This window comes from Equus asinus, chromosome 2 (assembly GCF_041296235.1).
Source record: "Equus asinus isolate D_3611 breed Donkey chromosome 2, EquAss-T2T_v2, whole genome shotgun sequence".
Taxonomy (NCBI): Eukaryota; Metazoa; Chordata; class Mammalia; order Perissodactyla; family Equidae; genus Equus; species Equus asinus.
The window spans coordinates 63,186,413-63,203,860 of record NC_091791.1 but is presented as its reverse complement, the minus strand read 5'-3'; the positions used below and the strand labels follow the sequence as shown (position 1 = coordinate 63,203,860).

Sequence of the window (17,448 nt, the reverse complement as noted above, 5' to 3'; positions counted from 1 at the left end):
AATAAAGTTTTGTGTGTTACTCTTTCCTTTAACAGCCATCAGCTTCCTGGATCATGAAAGTAAATAAAGCACTTCACTTACTGAAATCAATGAGAAACCGTCCAAATCCTTGCCTTTGGTGCTGGGGCATGATCATTATGCAGGAGACATTATACTTCTGCTGGCAAAGCTTTTCCTGAGGGAAGGAGAAACAGATCAAGTACGTCAGAGCTCTGCTGAAGTGGGCACTTCCCTGCACCTGCCACTGTCCTTGTACAATAGTCCACTAAGGTGAGCCAATGTGTTAGGTCAGGATCAAGCAGAATAATCCTACTGTGTTAATCAATCCAACTATCAGCTAATGAGAAACCATGAACTCCAGGCATGTCTCTCAATTACGTCTTTATTCTTGAAAGTCAACACCATAAAATATGAATAAAGAATCCAAGGAAATATGAGCTTTTCAAATGAAACAGAAGACAAACAGTATAGAACAAATGCTTTCCTTGCCCAGACAACTTGGGAGACGGGGAAAAAAAACATCCAGAGACTCACCCAGTGGGTAAGTTAGGACTTAGCCTGCTATCTTGTTAAATAACTTACAACTCTGCAACAGCAATCTGTCTTCTGCCTTTGATCAAACGCCCCAGTGAAACTAAAATAGTCTATGTGTGGATAGATTTGCACAAATATATTTCGTCTATGAATAAAAAGTCATAGTAGAAAGCTAGAGAAACAATTAGCCTGCATTTCAAACCAGGAAAACAAAAAAGACAACAGCAACAAGAAACCCCAAAGCCTCCAAACAAAAGTGAGGCCAAAATATTACCAACAGTCTGAAACCAAGAGGAAGATTGGAAAGAATACGGTGGGAAACAGTTCTTATAGTTAAGGAAAAATATGAAATTTTCATGGCATGTGGCATCAGAGCAGCAATATTTTATTCAGAGTACACAGAAGCCGCTAAAACCTACACAGAGGAAATCTGGAAAAGGCTTTCAAGGTTGTGAGTGCTCTGGCCAAGTATAAACCACAAATAAGACTGACCACAAACAGAACTAACCACATCAAAGAATCACTTCAGAACACCCAGATCTTTAATGAACCTATTTGAAAGATCACAGGAAATGGTTGCGGGAAAAACCCTACAGGGCAGAATTAAAGATTTCTTTGTGAAAAAGATGTGCTCCCAACCTTTCCACATTTGTAGCTGTCTGTGGAGTCTCTGAGAAATGAAGAGGAAGAAATAATGTGTCAGTTTTCTTAAGAAACTGGATTGTCCATCACTAGATAAACAAATGAAAAGCAAAGGTTCAAAAAATCAGTCTATTTTGCAAAGTTAGAGAAATGGGTCACTCTGTCTAAAAAGAGATGCACTCTGGATTAAAAGGATTCAACCTTGATGGCATTCTTTTCTTTGTCCCAAACTATTCCTAATTTTAGGAGATTTAAAACAAATAACCCAATAGTGGTCCTCCCCCCAACCCCCTTTAACACGTTACTACAGCTAAATTTTAAACTATGGATAAAATAACTGCTCCTTCTGTCCTTCCCATTTAGAGACATCCATTATGTGCTTGGAAAGTCATATGTATGCAATGATTTACAGTGAACTTCTCTAGGTCACCTTGGCCATCCTCTGGCTATAACCTCTAGAATTCGGTTTAAGTATAACCCCAAAGGGCCATAGTCCTTCACACTCCAAATGACATATTAGAATATGGTTTAATTTGCTAGTCTTTTAAGATGTTTATTTTTTAGATTAATTTTTGTTTTATTACCCTGTCAAAGAATATTAGTATTCTGCGTATGGTAAGAAATGACAGTAGGTGCTGCCATATTATAAAAGAAGCTGAAAAAATGAGAAAAGTTTAGCTTGTTCTAAGTAAAACGTTGGGCCCCCCGGAGGAAGAGACTCGAACCACAAGAATCACCATTAACTGTAGACCCAGAGGCCAGCTTGAGAAGGCAGGACAAGGACAGCAGGTACCACTAAGGATTTATGTTTAAACTCAGACACATTTAAAGAAACACCATTTTCTAACAGGAAGACAACTGTGACCACTATGCTTTTTAACTCTTTGGAGAAAAAGATCTTTAAACACCTATATGAAAGGTAGGATGTTTTATAAATAAAATCATATAAATAGATTTCCTTTTTATTGTTTTATTTTGTGTTAATTCTCTGTCATCTTTTGAATCTGTAAAGTGCAAATTAACTTTCTTCTTTTTCGTTTTAAAGCTTTACCAAATATGTGGATTAAAACATTGAGGCTGTTACACATGAGTTCTGTCACTTATTGGTATTTTTCTCTACAGTTGGTCCCTCAGTTGATTCTTAAATTTAGAACAATTAACAGTTTGCAAAGGACTTTCATTTATATCTTTTGATCTTCCATGAAAATAACACTTCTATAAGGCATTCCATTTACATTATGCAAGAGTAGGTTCATTAAAATTCACTTATCTGATCACCTACTATGTAAAAATATACCATAAAATAAATAAAATATAGAGTTCGGATCATTTACCTTCTGCCTGGAAGTCTTAGTTACCATCTTAGCACAATGAACTATTTCCTAGGTGCCTAAGAAAAGTGAAGGTCATTACCTGGTAAATATCTCCAAACCCAGCTTTCCTTTATTGCATATGAGTTATTGTTTCTCAGAAGCCTTTGAACAGAAGAATGTGAGAGAAATCTCTCTAAACCAGTGAAAAAGACAAACTATATCCACTCAATATGTCAAGGGCTTGCTTCCCTATGTCAACAGCTGGAGATACTTTGGCTTTCTAAAGGTGAGGCTGCTTTAGATCTTAAAACAATAGCACAGAGAATAGGAGACGAAAGAGTAAAAGTAGTCATTATACCAGCTTGACTGTCCAAATGCCAACATTCCAACTCACTGAAATACTGATGACCAGAGAAGGAATGCAACGAGGAGAAATGAGAATTATCTCTTAAATGCTACATTACACTGAAACCTTCTGGTTGACACCATTTAGGGGGAAAGGGGAAATAAGCTTAACATTTAGAAAATCAAAGATGCTGGGTGGTCTGCCAGGCAGCAATTATAAGGTTAGATAGGCACTGACAGTCAAGATAGCAAGCAGTGCTGAGGTCCTTTACACACTTCCTAGGCACGATGTTTATTGTTTTTGTTTTAAATGGGCTCTAAACAAGAATGTGAGCTTTTCAGAAATATGTGTCACTTATTCAAATTAGAGTCATAAAAAAGCCCTGTTCAAAGAATTGGGCTCTACCAAAAACATTTTAAAAAGAAAATTAAGGTCATACTGGCTCTTGTTTTACCTTAGAGAAGTATCCAACCAGATGACAGCCCTTTTCATCATTTTTTGTAAGGACATAAAAAAGGAAGGGCTCGACATCATAATACAACGTTTTGTGGTCCAGGAAGAGCTTGGCTAACAAGCAAAGGTTTTGGCAATAAATTTTGCTCATATTCCCATCAACCTAGCAAAGAGAAACAGACAACATTATTTAACATAAAAATATCACTCAATATAAAATTGTTTCTTTTATATGGTATTTTGTAAAGTATATAATTCTATTTCTAAAACCCAAACTGATAGATTAAAACACTCCATTAAACAAGTATAAAGTTAACCAGTAAACAGCTGTCACTTGGCAAATCAGAAGTCCACCTTTTCTCTAAATTAGAGTAAATTTAAGGTAGCTTAAAGAGAAATTTAGGAAGAAAAGAAAGGGCAAACCACTAACAGAGAAGTAGTTTTTATTTGCAATTTATTATGAGTAAAAAATGATCAGGCATGCCCTCTCTATTTGAATCAAGTAAATCTGAATTAAAGAAATGTAAACACATTAAAATACTGCTCAAGAAAGTTAAACTTTATGCTGCTTTTAAAAGGGCTTCCCTTAAAAATAAAATAAATGAACTGTATTATTCTGATTCCACAGAAGTGTAGATTAGCAAAAGAGGTTTCCATTTTTATTTTATGCCAAGCATCTTTAAATATAATTGGAAAAGATAAAATTTCTACGTTGGGAATACTTATAGAGAAAGTGAGATGAATTTCAACCTACAATAAGTACCATAATTACCGTTTACTTCTCTTCAAAATAAAAAAATCAAGCTGTGATACTGATGATTATAGACAGGAGGCTAGGCACAGATGGCAATTTCTTTGATCAAATGTAGTTACTTGTTGAAAACAGAAAGCACAGCAGATTCAAGAAGAATTTTCCTAGCACTTTTCTTAGGGGAAATGGATATTTGCTAACCAGAGCTCTTTAACAATGAACTTGACCGTTCTCAAGTCTCCTGTGGACCATACAGGTTCTCATATTGCACAAATTATTTTTAGACTTCATATAACTATTTCCCTTGGATGAAACCTAGGTCCCACACATAGCAACATAATCAAATATGGGCAACGGGCACAGAGGATACAATTCTCTCTTTAATTAAAGGAAGTTTCTAAGTATTTGGGAGTATGGTCCTTTCGGAAATGGTAGTATGTTACAAAAAGGAAAGATGAAGATGTATCCATCTGTGAACCAGAAAAACAGAGATGACAACGTTGAAGCAAAATTCTTATTAATTGTGACAGGTCTAATATGGCCTGATTTCAAGAGGGACAGATAAAGAGAAGATAGGAAAGTAGCAATCCGTGACTATTCTTCATTTATTTCATAAGTTACTTAGGAGACAGCTAAGAGCAAAGTATCCCACGTGCTGCATACTCTACGTATTAAGTCAGATTCTAAAAGAGTGACCTTGACACTTATCCAATCCAACTACTTCAATTATTTTTATGAATAAATTTTACAAATATACTCCTGATATTTCCCTCTCATCTCTGTATGGTCCAAAAGCACCTGCCCTGAAACAGCAGACCATTCTTATCAGCCATTCTTATCAGCCTAACAAGATTGATTCTCTTACTCCTGGAGGAGACTATCCCTGGATTTATGAGAGCTTCAACCCCACAGGCAGATACATTCATGCTGATTTATTTAACAATTATTTAAAGTCAACAATGTGTTTTGCCTTTTGGGAAACAATGAGAGAATGATTTTTATTTTATTTTGGTTAGAAGAAAGGATCCAAGGCAACAAGGAAGGAACCAATAGGAAAGTTGAACTTGTGACATTAGTTAAGCCTCAACTGAGAACAAGTCTGTTGTCTCAACTGGTTGGAGCTGGATAGCATCCCAAAACTAGCAACAGGAAGGACATGCAAGTTGCATTTGGCTTTCCCTCTAGCCCAGTGGTCCTCATTGGGGGTAATTCTGCCCACCAGGGGACAGTTTTGGTTGTTCCATCCAGAGGGGATGTGGTGCCACTGGCATTTAGTGCACAGTGGCCAGGGATGCCGCTAAAAATCCTACAATGCACAGGATGCCCCCTAAACCAAACAATTATCCAGTCTGAAATGTGAATAGAGCCCAGGTTCAGAAACCCTATCCCTACCATCTACTAAGAAGTAACATATAAACAAATCTTCCTACAACAATACCTTCCTTCCTTCAAGCTTGCCAAAAGAGCCTGATATAACTAGTAAGAGGGGCCTTAAAAAAATCATAAGACACAATGGAATACTACTCAGCCATAAAAAAGGACAAAATTGGCCCATTCACAGCAACGTGGATGGACCTCGAGGGTATTATGTTAAGCGAAATAAGCCAGTCAGAGAAAGACGAACTCTATGTGACTCCACTCATAGGTGGAAGTTAATATATTGACAAGGAGATCTGATCGGTGGTTACCAGGGAAAAGGGGGGATGGGGGGAGGGCACAAAGGGGGAAGTGGTGTACCCACAACATGACTAACAATAATGTACAACTGAAATCTCACAAGGTTGTAATCTATCATAACATTCATAAAAAAAAAAAAAATCATAAGACACAGCTGGAGTTACCTGTGTTCTCTGATCAGTTTTGAGAAAAAGTAGTGGGCCTAAGCTTATCTGACAGAGGGAACCTGGTCCATAACCTATGGAATGACCCTCCTATATTAAATATAATGCAAGACATCACAGACCAGAACTAAAGAGAAATGTGGGGCAGAACAATACATTTCAGTCTAAGCAACTCAGAAAAAGAATCCTAAGGTAAAACTGTATTTCAGAGAAAGGAGATATGTCTGCTGTGCAAGGAAGGCTTGTTCTGAGCACCCAGGAACGAAAACAATTCACCAAAATGGGTACCAGAGAAGAAAATAAGTCAGGGAAATAGACGTGCTCAACTGGAGTGAAGAAAATAAAGGAGAGAATTAAGAAGTCCCATGAATAGGCAATAACATGAAAGAAAGGCATGGTCTCCTCACAGTACAACTGACTCAGCTAAACTGGATCCCTGAAACTGACAATAAAACATGATTAAACAATGAAACGACAGAGAGGCAAAGACTTTCTGCTACTAAATCAATTTTGAAAACACAAAATGTCTTTAAGAACCCACAATGACAGACACATGGCCACAAGGGGTTCCTGTGAACAGCAGAGTTCTCCAGGGGTGGCCATCCACCCAGATTGGGGGGAGTCCCAACATCTGCTGGGGTCTCACCCAAAGGATTATCCACCCTGCCAAGAAATGGGTGGAAACACAGGTGGCTGTGTATTGAGGAGATATGTACAGCTGCTCAATCCCCTGGAAGAGTGAACACCTGCCAGACATTGGCTGGAGCTGCTGAAAAAAGCTAATTTCTCCTGCCAAGGAAAGTAGAGTTTACAAAGCACTGAGGAGATCATAAATTCACTGGTGAATATATCTGGTGCAGACACGGATTTAGGGGAAGACAAAATAAGTTAATGTGATGAAGAAGGAATTTGTCATCAACCTAAATGGTTGCTTAATATGGTTAGATAAACATTCCAAAACATAGGGATATTTTAAAGAGTGGTCTGAATTTCAATGCCAAAACTGAATATACTTTGTACCTTCTAGAAACAAATCAGTACATAGCCAACACTTAGAAGTGCTAGGTTTCGAAAGTTGAGTTTTTTTTATTTACACATGCTTACCTCAAATACTGAAAGGTCTTTCCTCCGGTAAATTTCATTTGCTGGAGGATGAAACCATCCACATTTCTTTGAGTGTCTTAACAAAATATTTTTACTTTTCATATATTTAAGACAGAATTCACACAGGTAAAGCTTTGGTAATCTGTTAAAATTTTAAAATCAAAGAATCTATGAGATTGATGATACTGTTTAGGCAAAATTATTAAATATTGTTCAATTTTCTCTAAATCATAAAAAGGCTGTATAATAGTATTTGAAAGAAGCAGTTTCAAAAAACAAAAAGAAAGCCAGTAATAAAGAGTATGTACAAACCGTACATTATTTTTCAGTATAATAATATTTGCTGTCTTTACTCTGTGAACAAATCATTTGTTTCCTTAGAAATATCCTACTGAAAGAAAGGTTTTCATACTTGGAATCACTACTCTAAAAACCAACAATAAGGATGGCATCCTGTCAGGCAACCATGCATACTTTTCAAATTTCAGATTTAATGTCATAGTTTCAACAGTTTTACATATATGGTCAGTGGTATAAATGTAACAATCTTTTACTCAGAGAGAAGTGAATTCATTATTTTTTAAAATGATCTGTGTACTTATAAGGCAGAGAAGTCCTAGAATTTAGTTGTTTCCATTTCTACTTATAGATTTCTACTTTAAAGTTATTATCATAGTTAGATATGGTCTAAAGCAATAAAAGTAGAAAAATCAAAAGACCTTATGCGTTTTTACCAATTCTACTGACTATTTGAGTAACATTAGACAGCTTTCTTTCCTCTGCTGACTTTTTTTTCCACCTTAAAAATTGTAACATTGGGGCCAGGCCAGTGGTGTAGTGGTTAAGTTTGCACTCTCCGCTTCAGCGGCCCAGGGTTTGTAGGTTCGGATCCCGGGGGCAGACCCGGCACTGCTCATCAGGTCATGCTGTGGTGGCATCCCACAAAAAGTAGAGGAAGATTGGCACAGATGTTAGCCCAGGACCAATCCTCCTCACCAAAAAAAAAAATACATGGATATATATATGTAACATCAAAAAAAAATTGTAACATTTCTTATTTGTACCCTATCATGCTTAAATGGACACTTCTAGTATTTATAGGGAAATGTTTAGAAGTACATTCAAGGTCTTTGCGGTATAAGAATGGGGAAAAAGGTTTTGGGGGTAGTTAGATACAGACTCAGATAAGAGTAATTTCAAATCTTGGACTTGCAAAGTTTATTCAAAGCTCTCAGACCACATGACTTATGACTACCCATGCAAATTAAAGCTCATAAGTATCTTTTAAAAATTGTTCAAGAACACAAAGCCAAGTGATACAAGTTGGGGAGACAAACCAAGACTCCTGACTCTTAGTATGCCACTTAACTTCTAGAACACCCTCCCTATTTCCTCCAGTTAGATGACTGGCCAGACATTCATGTGGTAAAGAAAAGGACAATATCTATTCTAGAAGAAAAGCAAGTTTGTGATTTACCAGAAATTTTGTAGGCTAAAACATTTGAGAAGATATTAATAAAGTAAACCCTGATGCACCTGAAATCTGTTTACAACATACCCATTTTTAGACATATTAGTTCAAGACAATTTCATACCTATCTTAGTTCAAGACAAAAGAAAACTCTAGTACCATTATTTTGTCTTCATTTTTAACAAGTTAGTCACAAATGGCTCTAAAACTCTAAAAGTAAAGATTTGGGGAAGGGTCTCTTAAGGCTACTTACTCCTACCTACTTTCTTCCATTTTTCCTTCTTTTGCTACATTTCTATAAAAAACTTAAAATAGCAGAAATTAGAGAGAAAACTAATAGGCCTAATTAGAAAAATGAAAAAGGCAAATGAGAAGAAACTACCCAATATTTTACAAAGGCTAACTTTTTCCCCCGATTTAGTTTCATACACAAACATCATTTACCCAATTAACCAAAGGAAGAAAGCATGGTGTAGAAGCTAAAAGACAAAATTTACAATGCCTGTGTACCTAAGGAGTGTAAGGAGTTTACACAGAGCAGTGAATACTATAAAAAGGTGCTGGTAAAAGTAATAGTTTTGGAAGCACTTACAATCAGCTGTCAAAATTTATGTCTTAAAAGTCATCTAATTCCTGCTTTAGAATCAAGAATCTTCCTTCCTCACATATATGACATTGAAGTGATATACCTGCCAGGCTTATTCCATTACCTTGCATATTCCTGTGGGTAAGGCGAGGAGTACCAGGTTTGGATTTCATATTTCCCAAATTCTATTACAGAAGGGTACCGGCCACAGTCTTCTACTCCACTTTCACACTCTATTTTCTGTCAGACAGAAAGAAAAGAAAATAAACAAAATATAAGCAATAGAAGAGGATTTTGCTTCTTTCAAGAAGGGAAATGACCAGAATACTAATATTAATCGTCAATTTTCATATTGTTGAAAAAACATTATATAGGTCCTTGTGAAATAAACTTTGTATAAGATTCATATATAAACAAACTAATACTCTAATAAACAGTATCACCAAGACAGAAAATGAGTACAATATAAACATATACGAATATCTATTGAACTGAATTCAATAATCTCTTGCAATGTATTAAAACCGAGGAAATCCTAAGATGATGTGGCTTTATACACTCTTACAGTCCCTTGTTCCTCCATGAAGTAGTATTTACCCCAATTGTAATGAAATAATCAATTGTGAAGTCTGCAGTTTCACATCCATCTCCCCCTCCTCCCCTGACTCCCACGCAGGAAGCTACATGAGGTGAAGACTCTGCCTGCCTGATTCACTGTGGTACTCTCAGTGTCTAGCACAGTGCCTCACACAGACAAGAAATGTCCGTGAATGAAAAAGCCAGTGTTACCGTGCTGGAAAGAAAGGGCTTGAGATTTAACAGTATCTTTCAGATCATAGCCTGCTGTTCATCATGTCTATCTATGAATGCCAGAAGTAGGCTGAAAAAACAGGAGTATTTAAGGACTTCAAATCTCAAAGATTGGGGGAAATCTTGACATTTATCTTAGCAAAAGGAAAAACAACACAAACCATACCGAGGGGGCAAAATAAGGAATGGAAATATCCAATAGCCCCTAAAGTAGAAACCATCAGACGTATTTAGCCCAAGTGGCTGCTACTAAAAAAATAAAGCTTAAGAACCTATGGACAGCCCCCAGCCCGCAAAAAACGGCAGTGAGGGGGGAAGGAGTCCATCTGTGACTATTGTGCCATAGAAACTGAATGTGGTCTACTGACATAAGAAAGTCACAATCCGTAACAAATTTGTCTTTGAGAAATCCAATAGCTTTACCTTTTAATGTTTTTCTGACAATAAGCTAAGCAGAGTTAATATTTTAAGTGGAACCATTTAAAGAAATTACTGGACAATGAATATAAAAGTGACTACAACTGATCACGCAACACAATATTGCCTTCATCAATGCCAAAGAGTTAAAATTATGAGACATTGTTCATATGGCTGGCCATCTGTGTCGGAAAAAGTATTGGTAAATTTAAAAGCGATGTTCTTCTTTTGCTAATGGTTTAAAATTGCTATTTTCTAAATCTGAACAAAAATATTCAGACTTCTATTCCTCCACACCAAGAAGTGTTTTTCAAAATCGGCCTCAACTGCTGCTACTCTGGTCTATTTTGTGAGACCAGCTGAGCTCTTTCCAACTTTTAAGAGTGGAGACAACTCTACAGAGTCATTGCTTTTGAGTGTACAGTCAACAAAAATTATCATAACAGTTAAAGAACCACAAAGGATTTGGAGGGGAGTCTCTATAAAATCAAAGCAGCAATTTCATAATAGTCATACATACAGAAGTCACATATTATCCTTGTTACTATAATGTGGTATCCTGGCCTTACCTCCCAAGAAAGTTCCTGGGCTTGCTTAAAAACATCCAAATCCTCTTCAGTAACGGTATCCTTGTTTCCAACCACATTTATATCTGTACTTTCTTGTTTGACGCTTATTTTGATTTCAGTATCTGTCATTTAAAACCAGCAGAAAGGGTATTCACTGACTTGAATGACAAGTAACCACCATATATTACCAAAATGATACCAAATTAGCATAGTGGGCAAATAGGGATCTTTTTTTTTTTTTTAACCTTTCTAAGCTTTTACATCTAAGTACTGCTCATAGATTCAGCAGTACCCTTTCCCTGCTGTGCCCAAATTTTTATTTGAATTATCAGTCATCTTTTTATAGCTTCAATAAATAAATGAGGGAAAGTAAGAATACAAAGCAAAATCATATTTTTCAACCAAGATTAGAAGTTATATCAATGACTAGTTATAGAATTCCCATTATCACTTTTGAGATAATAAAATCTACCACTTTGTCCAAATGAGACATTTTTGTTTTTTGTTTTATAAAGGGTAGCAAATCTAACGGGCCAATTTGTTAGATGAAATTATGAAATCAGTTTTCTCCCTAAGGTGAATACACACATGGACACACACACATCCAGAAGCACACTTCACAGAATCACAGATCAGGCTTTGTTGAGAAGGAAGCAGGATGAACTTTGTCATGAGAATGCAATGGAGCAGAGGGAAATGAGGAGCTGAGATCCCCCTGGTGGAAGCATGACAGCGCACAACCAAACAGTGCCGTGATGAAGAGGCGGCATGGGAAAGAACATGGCAGAAGCATGACAGTGGCTACTCATGCGGGACTACAAAGCCATAAGCAACGCTATGGAGGCATCTGGGGGGTCCTAGTGTCACTACGAATGGAAATAAATAATAAAAGGTGGGAGAGTATTAGTTGGAAAAACAACATTTTAGAGGTTTAGTCAGTATTAGAAAAAGGTCAAAGTTTCACTGCTTCTGTATGAAAGTGAAGTGAGAACAAGAGAAATAGCTAAGACCTATGTGACAAATAGGAATTGATTTATTTATTTTTGGGGGGGTTGGGAAAAAGGGACGGGACGCAGGTTTGGTTGGAGCTTTGACCTTTTGCTTACCATCATCCTGATCAGGTTTAATCCTTCCGTCTGTCAAGCTCCCCTTCCCTGGTGAGGGGGTCCCCATCTGAGGGGTCACTTTATATTTTAATCTGCCTAGCATCCTGTGCTTTTTAAGGAAAGTTGTTCGCTTGAAGTGAGCAATTGCTTTAAAAATACGTCCTCTAGCCATCCCCCAGCTAGAGGAGGAGGAGTGAGAAATAAACCTACTTCTAATATCTCTTTTTCCAAAGAAATGGGCTTTAGATTTTGCCGTGGAAGATAATTCAGTTTTACGACGCATACGTTTGGGTGGTGCATAACTTGGGTGTCCCTTTTTCCGAGACTGTCCCTGAGTGGTATAGATATGAGAAAGTCCATCAAAGAGTGCCTTCAGCTGGCTGTTATTAGTAAGACTGCTAAAGGAGGGCACACTGGACTGGCTGGAAGAACTCTGGGGAGAGGTAGAAGAAGTGGAAGTGCTGGACTTTTGTGAACTGGGGCTCTGACCAGAGATGGGGGTTGGGGGTGGAAGTGAAGAAGGTGGAGGTTTTAGCTTTTGTGTGGTACCTGTAGCCAACACATGAGAAGTGCATGACTGTTTCTGAGAGACCTTTTTCCTTGGACGATAGTGCTTTGAAAAGTCTATTATTTCACCTCGTGATCTGCGACCATCAGGTGATGGTGTAAAAAACTTAGTAAGGCCATCAATAAGCCCTTTGGTTTTCTTGTTAACTTTAAGTGTAGAGGCAGAAATGTAGGTGGAGGTGGTGGTGATTTTGGTGGTGGCACCAGGCCGAGTGGGGTCTGTAACAGCCAATCTGCTGCTTGAGTCCTTCCCAGATGCAGCATGACCAGATGAAGGTGTGGTACAGACTTTAGTCTTTTGACCCCTACCAGGTGACCCCCTTCCTGTGAATGCATTCATGGATCCTTCATCACTGGTTACAGACCTAGGCAAAAATTTAGAGAATAGTATCAGCATTTAATAATAGAATTATAAAGGTATCTAAAACAAATTTATAGCAACTAGATGCATTCAATGTGCTTAAACTTAAGAAACAGAATTGCAACCCTAACAACTGTTTTTGTGTGTGCCTCCACTGAGATGTTTCTCTGTGAAGCAGGTAGCAGCAACTACACTGGCATGTTATGATTCTCCCATGGCCCATCCAACAGGTACTGGAAAAATCCATGTGGACCCAAGGGCAATATAAGTAAGAAACTTTTGGAAGAGATTAAAAGAACACCCAATGCTTTCATTATAATTAAATTCAAATGCTACCCCTTGTGCTGTCACAAGTAATTATGACTTCCTGAAATGTCTTTTTAAAAGTATTAAAGGAAATGTCATAAGTGTTACAAAAGAATAAGCTTATCTAATCTTTAGTTAGAAGCAATTTTAACTCAATTTGAAAACTATGTCAATCGAATTTGGGTTTTTTAAAAAATAGAAAACATTAAAAGATACCCTCTTCCTCTCAGCAGTTTTTGCTTAGAATGATAAGATAACCAATAATACTCTCTAAGCAGAGGAGACAATTAATTATAGCATAAAATATTGCTGAAAAAAGGACAACAATAGCAAAAAACTGAAGAAATGATTAAAGAAAAGCTACAGCGGGTCAGACATGACATGGAAAATCTGGTGAAGAAGCAGCACATTTACCATGGTCATTATCAGACACTGGTGTCAGAATCTTTATACACTGGTTCTGACTGCTAGTTTACTTCATTTGACGCTGGTTCTGCCCATACAGCTGTGTGGTCAACAGAGAATGGAGGTCACTCCACTAACACAGCTGCTTACGGGAACAGCAGCTGCCTGCCTTCACCTCAGGCTAGAGCTTGGAAAGCTACCCATTTTGCAGCAGAATTTTATACAATAGAAACATTTGCATGTGAATTATGGCAGTGCTGGGACCCAAGAATGCACTTTAAAAATTATCAATTTAGCTGAAGGCTAATAATGAAGAAATGGAAGCCTGAAAATGATATGATATTGAATTATAAAAAAATCTTAAGTAATTACAAATACAAGAGCACATTTTAGTGGTCATCTTGTACATAAAGATTTAATGAACAGTTTCGGCAGTCAGCTGAAGGGGAGGCTGGTGCAGATGACCGCGGCAAGCTACTAGGCTCATCTGAGGCGGTCAAGCACCCAGAGCTCTGCCCGACGCCACCAATTCAGCCAAATCAGGTTAACGCTGGAGATCTCTAGTGTCACAGTGAGAGTTACCAATAAACAACTCATTCAGGCTACAATGTTTCACATTAGAATGCTGCATTTGGACTGTATCTGGAATCGATTGCCCAGAAAGGATAATAAGCTTATAAAGCATGTAAAAAGGAAAACTCCCTAGACTGTCTTAAAAATTCCTAAGCTCAAAGGACAATTTTGGACAAACAAAAAGTTAGGATTGGTGCCAGATGCAATTTTCAGCTGTGTCCTTTGTTTAGAAAGTTTATATCCTAATTTGGTTCTTTTAATTGGGCCCTGAGGATACAGTCCCATTTTGAGAACAATGCTTACACAGAACGAATGCAAAAACATACAATTTCTACTTCAAATGATGCTAACATGAAAGATTTTATTCATAAGTGTGTTTCATGTTTGCCTCCAGAAATTAACAAAAATTCCACTTAAAAATGCCACCAGTTAAAGGATTTTCACAGAAAACTCTAGAAGGGAGCACGCATCTTCTGTTTCTCCTTTGAGAGATAAAGGTGCAGGAGGTTACTGTTTACCTGAGAGCAGGTAATACAGTGAATTGCTTCAGACAAAATTAGGGGGAAAAGACTAAGCAAGTGAGCAAGATACCCGCTGTTTGTTCACGGTGTGCGCGCAGTGTGTGTGGAGCACCTCATTTCTACATGACAATGACCCTTTCACTAAGCCTAAAGAGATGGGCAATGGTCTTATTGATAGAACTGCTTGAGATATGCAAGGCCACTGATTTTATCTGTAAACACCTGATTTAAGGTTGATAGTCAAATCTATACTCTACGCAGGTTAAAAAAATACACCCATTTCACTTCTTTTCTTTTCTCTGCTTTGCCAAGTAACTCCTGCTAAATGTTCTACTCGGCTTTAATGGCCACTATACGGCAACAGTCTAGTGGAAATGGGGTTATCATAGTATATCTGCAGGCCACTGTAGAGTATTTTGTATGTCTGTCTGCACACACGTGCACATACCAAACGGTCCTAACTCTTTGGGGACAAACATGAGGACAGTCATTTGCAGTTTTCTCAGAAGCTCCTATTTCATAAAAGCTATCTTAAAAAGCTGTAATACTAACTAAATTAGCATCAGAAAAGAGAAGTATCTTTCTAAAATGTTATCTGGAGCAACAAAAGAGATTCATTATAGACATGGACCAATCCCTCTCTTGTTTTAAAATTCCCATAAAAATACTTATACAATTAAGCGCTTGTAATGTTCAGCCAGTAATAAAATAGGCTGAATGACTGTTTCCAATTCTGACATTCCGCTTCCATCCTACTGCTTGAAAAATGTCATTTGGCATCACAGATACTGCCAACAGAAGACCCCAAAATGCCAACTGTAATTAAAAATTTTATTTTCAAAAAATTTCCACAGCTTATGCTAATAGGAAAAATATTCCTCATCCCTTGAGTTTGTAAAAATGATACTAAACGGTTAATGGAATCTAAGGGGGTTACAATCACCTATATTTTAAAGCACAACATAAAAGATTTCTTTTGATAAGATCTCAACCTACAACAATCGTTGCTTTAATTTATTTTTCGGTCGTCCAATGGGTTTTGCATATCGTCGTTTTATTTGTGCAGCTTTCTCATGAAGTAGTTTTCTTCCCTTTTTCTTTGGTCTGCAGACTTGGCAAATCCACATCCCTGAATTAATATATATATGAGAAAAATATTTTAATGTTTCATTTTAGGAGAGATATTAAATATAAACTGCAGCTGTAATAAGCTGCCCAAGGATGCCTGTATGCAGAACTTTACTGCAGAAGGAGGATTATTCCCTTTGTTATTCTCCTCCAGAAGCCATCAGTAACGGTCAATAGCCCCTGGGTCAAGGGAGTGAGAGCAGAGGGCTGCCCATATCTCAGAACCCCTCCATAAGGCTTTTCCCAACATGTTACCAAGCCTCCCTCCACCACATAAACACACATGAAAACCCAATCCTGTCAGAGATTGTATATCTGTTGATTTGAGGAAGATATTTTCAAGTCAATCAGTTTTTGGAACTTTTGAAAAAAAAATGTGTTTTGTCATATCTGGAAATTTCCACACTAAAAAAATTATCTGTATAAAATATAATTTTTAAATTAAAACAGCAAAATTTTAAGTACAATGGAACTACAATAATTAAAACTATACATCTCACATAGGAAAATAGGTCAATAGATGAGAATTGAAAGACCAGAGCAACTGAAGCCTACAGAAAAAATTCAGCATTCAAAAAGGTCTTATTTCAAATCAGTAGGGAAAAGATGAAATGATTCAGTAAGTGGTGATAGAACAAATAGCTATCTATCTGGAAGGAAAAGAATTATTTCCTATCCTTTATGAAAATAAATTCTAGGCAGATGAATATTATAATATGACAAAATTAAATGTTACAAGTACCAAGAAAAATATGTGGATATTTATATAGGCTAAGCATGACTGACATTTAAGACTGAAGCCATAAAGAAAAAGATTCATGGATTTGACTACATAAAAATATAAAGAACTTCTGCAAATCAGTAAGAAAAAGGTGAAAACCTCAATAGAAAAATGATTAATGGATAAAAACAGGCACTTTACAAAGATGATATACAAACAGCCAATAATCAACCACAAAAAATGATCAATCTCACTGCTTAAAGAAAAAAATTATCAATCTTTTCTCTATTATCAAATTGGTAAAAATTTAAAATAAAAACACCATTTGATTAATCTAAGACACTACTGACTCAGATGCATCTGATTTCAAAGATGTTAAGTGTAAAAAAAAAATGTGTCAGACAACGAAATATAGTAACAGTCAGTGTTGGTCATAATACTTGGAAACAGCTATTTTCATACACTGGTGGTGGGTCTGAAAACTGATACAACCTTTCATGTACATAGCCTCTGATCCAGCAATTCCTCCCTAGGAATTTATCTTAAGGCAATAATTATGTATGGAAAAAATTGGAAACATTTGTAATATCCACCATAGAGGATTAGTTAAATAAGTTATGATTTTTTATACATGGCATTGCAAAAATCAATACATTCAGGAAGCACCCAGGTATAATATACGTGACTGGATCAAGCTGGGATTTAAGACAATGGAGAGTAGCAAGATTGGGGCAAATTGGAGCACACATACTCTACATAAGGAGTCAAATTCAAAATTTTTAAAATACTGTACCAGCTCTTCTATAATACATTTAGAGAAGTCTTTAAAATATATACAATCTTGTACCAACAAAGCATATCTGTGTCCCATAGTCACCAGGTTTGTAACCCCCACTCTATACACTATAGAGTTCTATATACTA

At 36.8% G+C, this 17,448-nt stretch overlaps 1 protein-coding gene across 14 annotated transcripts in view; it reads right to left on the bottom strand.

Annotated features, from left to right (window-relative positions):
* Window positions 1–17,448, bottom strand: part of KAT6B (lysine acetyltransferase 6B) — a 193,285-nt gene that overhangs the window by 34,631 nt on the left and 141,206 nt on the right. For 6 of the 14 annotated variants that reach the window (XM_070490727.1, XM_044757489.2, XM_070490743.1 and 3 more), the window contains 7 exons: window positions 15,673–15,805; window positions 11,944–12,875; window positions 10,838–10,959; window positions 9,166–9,281; window positions 6,985–7,126; window positions 3,290–3,451; window positions 82–175 (listed from right to left, as the gene is read on the bottom strand). In XM_070490727.1, coding sequence (XP_070346828.1) covers window positions 82–175; window positions 3,290–3,451; window positions 6,985–7,126; window positions 9,166–9,281; window positions 10,838–10,959; window positions 11,944–12,875; window positions 15,673–15,805 — 1,701 coding nt within the window. The remainder of the gene's footprint in view (window positions 1–81; window positions 176–3,289; window positions 3,452–6,984; window positions 7,127–9,165; window positions 9,282–10,837; window positions 10,960–11,943; window positions 12,876–15,672; window positions 15,806–17,448) is intronic. The other 8 variants (XM_070490773.1, XM_044757510.2, XM_070490779.1 and 5 more) reach the window with 5 other exon arrangements.